This window comes from Rhincodon typus, chromosome 34 (genome assembly GCF_021869965.1).
Source record: "Rhincodon typus isolate 14 chromosome 34, sRhiTyp1.1, whole genome shotgun sequence".
Lineage (NCBI taxonomy): Eukaryota > Metazoa > Chordata > Chondrichthyes > Orectolobiformes > Rhincodontidae > Rhincodon > Rhincodon typus.
The window spans coordinates 7,779,209-7,787,998 of record NC_063365.1 but is presented as its reverse complement, the minus strand read 5'-3'; the positions used below and the strand labels follow the sequence as shown (position 1 = coordinate 7,787,998).

Here is an 8,790-nt window from a genome sequence, read left to right as displayed (position 1 = left end):
AATTACTTAATTGGCTGATTTCCTTTGCTGTTCAGCAGAAAACCTGATTTGCCTGATTAGACCCCAAGCCTCTAACTGTCCTTAGAGTTACAATAGTATCCTTAAGTAAAATGCTAAATTGCAGGATGCATGAAGTCATAAGTTTTATGTATGATTAACCCATAGCATTTAAAACTCTTACACTGCTTTCATCAAACTCGCAGGGTTACCTCTCTTTACCTGACCATTTCTGTAACCTAAGAATTATATTTGTAATATGGTGTGTACGATGAACAGAAAATAATAATGCCTTTTAAGTATTTAATATTGATTTTAAAAAGCAAGTTATTTAGACTTCTGGAGCAAGCAGTCATATGATTATATTCTTTTTCAGGCAGCTATTCCAAGTAGAAGGGGTTAAAAGTGTGTTTTTTGGCCCTGATTTCGTAACAATAAACAAGGTGAGCATCACTGTCACCCTTATTATTTTGTTTTGCTTGTTATGTAAAATATGAACATAGTGCTGCAGGGTTAATTTAATTAAAGTATTAAATATTCACAGGAAAGTGAAGTGGAATGGAACGTACTTACACCTAAAGTTTCAGCAGTCCTTGTAGATTTCTTTGCCAGCAGTCTTCCGTTAATAACAGATGGACCACAATCTGATTCTGGTAAGGATTTGCCTTTGTGCTTTTTAGAAGCTTGGATTAGAACTGTGAACCGTACAGAACATACAGAGACGATTAGTCCATTATTGTAGTGATCTTGCCTAAACTCCTTGTGCGTCAAGATATAATTTATTAAATAATAACAGCTAGTTACAGCGTAAATTGATACGTTATAGAGTCTTCCAAGAGGACTGGATATTCACAGGTCCACATGGCATCATCATAATGGGTCATGATGTGGAGGTGTTGGTGTTGGACTGGGACGGACAAAGTCAGAAGTCAAACGACACCAGGTTATAGTCCAACAGGTTCGTTTGAAATCATAAGCTCTTGCTCAGAAAGTTTGTGATTTCAAATAAACCTGTCAGACTATAACTTGGCATCGTCTGCCTTCATCACAATGGATGGTCTACGTTGGGCTCCTCAGTATTGGTCTGTTCAGACCACTCCCAATGCTCAGCAATAACCTGCTTACTGATACTCCTTTTGGGTTCTGCCACAGCTACTCAGCTCCTGGCCTCATTGCAGCTGAACTTCAGACAGGAAGTAAGAGTGATTGCTGTTGTCATTAAGGCTGCATTTGTCCAAGTGGCATCAAGTAGCACAGGCAAGCCTGGAATCAGTGTGAATTGCGGGGGAGCTCTCCATTGGTTGGAGACATACCTAGTGCAAAAGTAGGTGCAACTGGAAATAGCACAGTACTAAAATCAGCAGGGGCAGGAAATATTTGTCTGTCTATTTGTGGCCTGTGGTCTATATCAATCTTATACAGATATACTTTTCCATTGAAAATAATTTCCAGTGAAAATTTACTTCTGATGGCTAAGATTGATACCTCTAGGAAGGGTCACTCGACCTAAAACGTTAACTCTGATTTCTCTCCACAGATGCTGCCAGACAGCCTGAGCTTTTCCAGCAATTTCTTTTTTTGACATCAGTAGAGATCATTGTAAGAAATGTTGATTTTTGTTGGAAATGGGAAGAGGTCTATTTGTATGATATTTTATCTTTTTTAAACTTTTTTTTAATCATTTAGTTCCTTCAGAGGAAAGCGAGGAGGATGATGAAGTGGTTGCAATGATTAAGGAACTACTAGATACAAGAATAAGGTCATTGATCACTTATGTATGCTTTTTCTATTTGTTCTTCTGATGTGATTGGGGCACCATTTGTTGTCCATCTCCATTTGCCCTGAGAAGGTGATGGTGGATCTTCTTGAACGACTACGATGATAGCACAGCCACTATGGTATTGGGCAAAAAAATTATGGAATATTGACCCAGGGACAGTGAATGATTAATAGTAAGTGACCAAGTTGTTAATTGTTGGTTAGTGGAAGGCATGGATGGCAGACTAGCCTGCCCTTGTCTCTGACCCCTCTCTCCGCAACCCCTATCCTGCAAGAAGAAAAACTAGCTTCTCATGTCTGGATCCCCTGAGAAATGGACCTAGACTGGGAGGCTTTAGGACCCAGATACTGCTGGCCACCGATTGGCTGGCAGCTTCTGCTGGCCCAGGTTGCCAGTGACAAGGTCTGTAATAGGATGAGATACTTGACTCCCACCTATCCGCTCCTTCCATCTCACTGACCAATCCCGATACTACCTACCTTGCCCAGCCCAAGATCCCCTCTCTCTATTTATTTCAGAGCCCCCTTTTCCCTCCCCCATTTCTGAAGCAGGGTCCCGACTCAAAACAGCAGCTTTCCTGCTCCTCTGATGCTGCCTGGCCTGCTGTGTTCCTCCAGCTCCACACTGTGTTATCTGTACTAGGATGAGGTACTTGTCCTTGCTCACCTATCAGCTTTCAATGAGGTGATTGGTAGGTGATCTGGTGAGTTATTGCACCAGTGGTAGCAGCATGTTAGCCACCACTTAATATCCTTGCCCCATACTTGTTAAATGAAAAAGGAGAAAAAAAGCTCATACAGTGAAAACTAATTTGAGGATTAGACATTATTTAGATGTACGAGAGAAAAGGACCTAAGAATCACTTTGGACTAGTTCCTGGAGAATAGGTCTACTTTGGAGGCATTGTAAAGCACAGCTGAGGAAGGAGAATTTCCATTGTTTTAAATGTCAAATGTTTAATCGTGTCTGTAGTTTAAAATGAAAGTTGCCTGTTGAATAGTGTTTAGTCAAAGTTGATTTTAGTTAGTGTGTTACAGGAAAAGTCTTAATACTTGAATTTTCGTTGTGCAACCATTTCAGCCATTCACTGGAAAGTTGAATTTGTCTTAAAATGTTATCAGTATTTACGAGATTGTCACAAATGGTATCAATAAAAAAAAATCTGAGATGCTGTCTCTATTTCAAATTTGCAGGCCTACTGTGCAGGAGGATGGAGGAGATGTCATTTTTAAGGGTTTTGAAAATGGTGTCGTAAAGCTGAAATTGTCAGGTTCTTGCACTGGTTGCCCTAGTTCAGTTATTACGTTGAAGAGTGGAATCCAAAATATGCTACAGTTTTACATTCCTGAAGTTGATGAAGTAGTACAGGTAAGTTGTTAATTGATTTGCTGATGACATTCCTTCAGAATGTCAAGTTGATAGGCTTGTACTTTGGATGGGATTGGTGCATTGCGCCAAATTATTTCTATAGAAATATTGTTTTTCTAACAATTACATAAAGAAAATTCATTCGATTAAAGAACATCGGAACATAAGCACTCAAAATACCAGGATGCCAAGTGTTCATTTTAAAAATTTGCAAAGGTGGGTTATTATTGTGCCTGAATACACTATGGTTTTAACACAGGGATTTTGTGTTGAAGTACACAAGTCTCTGTAAGGGAATGTAATGAAATAGGTTTGAGTAGTCTCAACCCATTTTGGAATTCAGTACTCTAATTTGTTAGTACCTCCATTGTTACCAAGTTGATTAGAGTGGCCATTTTATGAAATTGACGTGACACTCAGATGTAATGCAGAGACAGCTTTTCCTGAGAGATGCTGTAACGTGAACACCTTTTTAGGGAGAGTAAAGGAAGCTTTACTCTGTAGCTGCTCTTATAATTTATTCATCATCATTGATACTGAGTGCTCAAAATGACAGAGTATCTCTTTCCTAAGCATTTCTCTCATCAGCTCCAGATCTTCTTTTAAGGGTGGTATTGGGCCCCTTTTGACACATAAGTTGCATCATAACTTACTGGTCTAGTTTCTGCCTCAAAATGAAGATTCAATTTGAAGTAAAGAGTATTCTCTATTATATCAATCTGAAGCTTCTAGTCTTATAAAATCTGGTGCCTATGTGAAACATGATGTAAAATTTGTAAATTACTGAGAGTTCTTAAAGCTACTTTGTTACACACCCCCTACCCTATCCCTGCGTTTCCCACCCTAGACACTATGGGCAATTTAGTATGGCCATTCCACCTAACCTGCACGTCTTTGGACTGTGGGAGGAAACTGGAGCACCCAGAGGAAACCCACGCAAACACAGGGAGAATGTGCAGACTTCACACAGACAGTCCCCTGAGGCTAAAATTGAACCCAGGTCCCTGATGCTGAGGCAGCAGTGCTAACCACTGAGCCACCTTTGTTTTTAAGATTCCCTAGTGTGGAAACAGGCCATTTGGCCCATTAAGTCCACACTGACTCTCCAAAGAGCATCTCACCCAGACCACACCCCCACCCTATCCCTGCATTTCCCATGGCTAATCCACCTGACTACACATCCCTGGACTATGGGCAATTTGGCATGGCCAGTCTACCTAAACTGTGCATCTTTGGACTGTGGGAGGAAACTGGAGCACCCAGCAGAAACCGATGCAGACACATGGAGAACATGCAAGCTCCACACAGACAGTCACCCAAGGCTGGAATCAAACCCAAGTCCCTGCGTGCTGTGAGGCAGCAGTGCTAGCCACTGTGCCACCCCTATTGCTTTCATGAATTTAAATATTGGATGATTTGGGGGTTTTGTGTCCAACCAGTCACGTGCAGTATATTCAGCAGGTTTCAGCTTTATAATTCAATACGTAACTTATTCATTCAAAAATTGAATTTGGCCCCTAACCTGTTACTTGATGTTTGCTGCATCCAGTTAATGATTGTCAGTTTCCTCCATTATCTCAATTTACTTTCACCCTGCTGTTTCCCCCTGGATTGCTCCAAATTGTGCTTTGTAGCCTGGCCTTTCCATTTATTTTGCTTACTACTGCCAGCTTGTAATTTTGTTCTCTGACAATAATGTGTATAATCTGCTGCAGGGCTTTCCAAATGATTTCAGTTGAATATTTGAAAATGAATGTGACTCCAGATCCCAGTCAAATCAAAGCAACAATAAAGCAGCATAATAATGTTCGCTATATAATTATTAAAGTTTGCAGATCAAGGTACAATCCGTCCTAAAAATATGAAAATATCTGTTTTTAACGTGCTTTGTAAAATTGTTATTATTTAATGGACTCATGTAAGTTTCAGCCAAACTTTCCTTACTCACCACAGAAGATTCAATGAAACTCCTCTTCCTCCTCCTCCTTCACCCCCACTATTTCCAACACAAACAAAGATGTGCAGAAACTTACACACTGTAACCATGTCATTTTCCCTTCCCCCCACACACACACGGTAAACAGCCCCTCCCTGCTATGCCAATCAAGTACAGTAATCAACCCCTCCTTTTCCCTCTCTCACACATGCACACACATCAATCATCTTCTCTCTGCAAGCGCACACACTGCACAAGCCTTGCGTCCTGTACAGGATCCAGCTCCCGATGCCTGCAAAGCAAACTTGCTAGCCTGGGCCAAAGAGCCTTTTTAGAAAATACGAACAAGGAGCAGAAGGGCGGTACTGTGACTCAGCGGTTAGCGCTGCTCCCTTACAATACCAGGGACCCAGGTTCAATTCTACCCTCTAGCGAGTGTCTGTTTGGAGTTTGCACGTTGTCCCCATGTCTGTGTAGATTTCCTCCAGGTGCTCCGGTTTCCTCCCAAAGTCCAAAGATGTGCAGGTTGGGTGGATTGGCCATGCTAAATTGCCCGTAGTATCTAGGGATGTGTAGGTTAGGTGGATTAGCCATGGGAAATGCAGGGTGACAGGGATAGGGTGGGGATGGTGAGTCTGAGTGGGATGCTGTTTGGAGAGTCAATACAGCAGAAGAGGAAGCCAACAGTCACTTCTTAGCTCAGTTGCTGGACTTTTCCATTCTTTTCCCCTGCACTCTGGACATACCAGTCAGTCACTTACCTTTGTCTCACTGCACCAAGTCAGTACACAGACCTTGCAGGCCTGCATAGCTCTCACTAAAGTTAACAAGCACTTTGGGCTCATTGTCCCTCCTTTTGCTGTTTAGTAGCTTCAATTGACTAGGTCATGGCTGTCCCACCAGACCATCCAGGCTGGGCAGCTTCCTCTCCCAAGTTACCATGGCCACCTTGGAAGAGAGGGAGTTCTCGGGCTCAAAAACCATCCATGCAGTCTGTTTGGGACTGTGACCTACTGTTTGGGAACTGTTGCAGGACTGAAAATCATGCCAACTTGCAGCACTAATCCATTGTTCAGGGAAAACTAGTTTCTTCTGAAAGAAAATATTAAAAAGCAAAATACCACATGCTGGATCTGAAATGAAAACCAAAGCGTTGGAGAAACTCAGTAGGTCTGGCAGCATCTGTGCAGAGAGAAACAGCACAGCAACCTAATTCTGACTATCCACAGCTATGTTTAACATCTATTTTCCAACAAGATTCCTTTTTAACTACTATTAGCACTTCCTTTGTCTTTTACTCTGGACCCATTCACTTCTCCCTTCCCCTTTTGTTAACAACATAAACACCATCATTTTCCATCCCCGTCTAGTTTTGAAGAACAGATGCATGGAATTCAAAATGTTAACTCTTTCTATATCCACGAATGCTGTCAGACCTGCTAAGTTTCTCCAGCACTTTATGTTCTTATTAAGAACGAAAATTCATACATGCTACTGTTTTCAACTCTAAGCCTTGCTTTCATATTCATGACCATGTTTTCTTGTTATTAAGGTAGCTTTATTCCTCAATCTTAAAAATATTGCCAGGTCTCTTCCAATATTGTCTACTTACACGTTGATCATTTTCATAGTCCTCTTTTCCCAACTGTGAAGTTGAGGTTAATAGTCTTCAAAGCCTAGTTTGTCCTGCTGTAAAACAAATTTTGCATACTTTGTGTGATGAATAAATTGATCAACAATGGCTTATAAAACGTATGTTTCATTAACCATTATTTTTATGGAAACTTGACATTTTTGTTTCCAGATTAAACTTGTTGATATAAGGAACAATTTAGACCTTCATGGATGGTTTTGGTACCCATTCCTTTGATTTTTTTTTTACAACAGGTCCAAGATGAAATAGATGAAGCCAACATTAAAGCATTTGAAGAATTAGAGAAAAAGCTAAAAGATATGTAAATTCATTACCTGAAGTTTTCAAGATTGAAGACTGTGAATTTATCAAAATTTCTCCTGTGATGACAATTAGATTTGATTGTGTCGCTGAGCCCCAATCATTGTTTTTAAGTGTAATGCATATTATAGGAAATATTGACAGTGTTGAATTGGTTGCTTTTCTGTTTCTTTCTGTTGTTTCGCATCTCCTTTTTTCTAACTTTTTTGCAGCTCATCTAACATCTGAGTGGAAGAAGATAGGCAAATTCCACTCCTGTACCAGCTTGTGAGATCAATGCTGTTCCCTGGTTGCACCTTGATATATTTTGTTATGAAGGGAACAAAGCATTGTAATATATTTTTCCCCCAAATCTTCTGTGAGATGAGGTGGTGTTAGCCCTGATCTGTTTTGGGTCATTCACGTGCATCATGACTAATCTTTGGATCCAGTGCTGTTCAGTGTTTGATAGCATATGCACCAAAGTCACAGCGATATGAGCTGAATATTCGGATAATTATTTGACCACTCAGTTCCATGCTCTGGAATTTGTTATTATCCTTATGCACTGTCTACAGAATATTTGACATTTTCCTTGTTAGCCCCTGAACCCAACATAGCAAAGAAGTCTGAACTACAAAGCTCAAAATATTGTGGTTACCTGTCAGCATGGTACACCAGTATTTTGGGGAATAAGACATTGGCTTCCCCATCAAAAAGAAAATATGTTAAGCACCATGTAAAATGAGGGAGCAAGTGCCATGGAAGGAAGACATATAAAATGTAGTCCTACTGGCATTGTGTACATGTAAAGTAAATACAATACTTATTTTTTGATGTATGGAAAATTTATTTCTATAAAAGGCTGAAGGGCAAGAATGTTTAATGTAAATAAGTTAAAGAAAATTAGCAATTTGCAGTGTTTAATAAAATTAATTTTTGGACACTAAGCTCTTTACACTTAAATGTCTGCTGTACATTTTTGGCTGTACACTAAAAATGTGCAGAAGGAGTAAACCATTAAGTATATTTGTTACAGTCCAACTAATAGTTTACATTTAAAATTATTCTGCTTTTATTACAAAGAAACCTTCTGGCTAAATTTCCTTTTAATCGATTTGTGTTTAGTGTTTTTCTTTTCAGTTTAGTTCAACAAACTCCATCTTGCTGTTACATATTTTTCTAGGTTATAAGTACAGCTTTTTCAGGATAGAACTTAATAGCGCAACAGCCTGTGAAAAGTAAATCCAGTTTGACAGGTTTGGCGGTGCTTCAAAACAATTATTTTAACTTCATTGAATTGAAATTAAAGATCACTTGAACTGGAGCAAATGTTCAATGCTGATAGCAGTGTTGAAATTTTAAAGTCTTCACAATGCTGAAACTACTATTGACTGTGCAATACCTTGTTTTCTTACATTGTAAGTAGTGGCAAAGCTTGGAAGTAAAAGTTGTAAAAAAAAAAGTATATTGTTAAAGTTGAAATAAATGAGTTGCAGCTACAATACGATTGAGTTTTATTTAAAGGTGACATTACTTCCATCACTGTCAGCAACTGGAGATGGCTTCATGGACTGTGTTGATAATTTCAATGTTGTGTAAAAACAATTCATAGGATGTGGGTATTGCTGGTCTGGTCAGGTCAGGTACTGTTGCCCACCTTGAATTGAGGACCCTCCTAGGCTAGATTATAGGACAGTTAAGAGTCAGCCACATTATTGTGGATCTGGAATCTGGAAGCATTCATGGTAGGAATATGAATCCTTTGACCTACAG

The 8,790-nt window shown here is 39.7% G+C and overlaps 1 protein-coding gene across 1 annotated transcript; it reads left to right on the top strand.

Annotated features, from left to right (window-relative positions):
- Positions 1 to 316: 316 nt before the first annotated feature.
- On the top strand, positions 317 to 8,519 carry LOC109917587 (NFU1 iron-sulfur cluster scaffold homolog, mitochondrial-like). Its single transcript, XM_020517426.2, has 5 exons — positions 317 to 440; positions 542 to 650; positions 1,684 to 1,756; positions 2,971 to 3,145; positions 6,969 to 8,519. Exons 1-5 carry the CDS (start codon positions 354 to 356, stop codon positions 7,038 to 7,040), a joined length of 516 nt encoding a protein of 171 aa, XP_020373015.2. The 5' UTR covers positions 317 to 353; the 3' UTR covers positions 7,041 to 8,519.
- Positions 8,520 to 8,790: the final 271 nt, after the last annotated feature.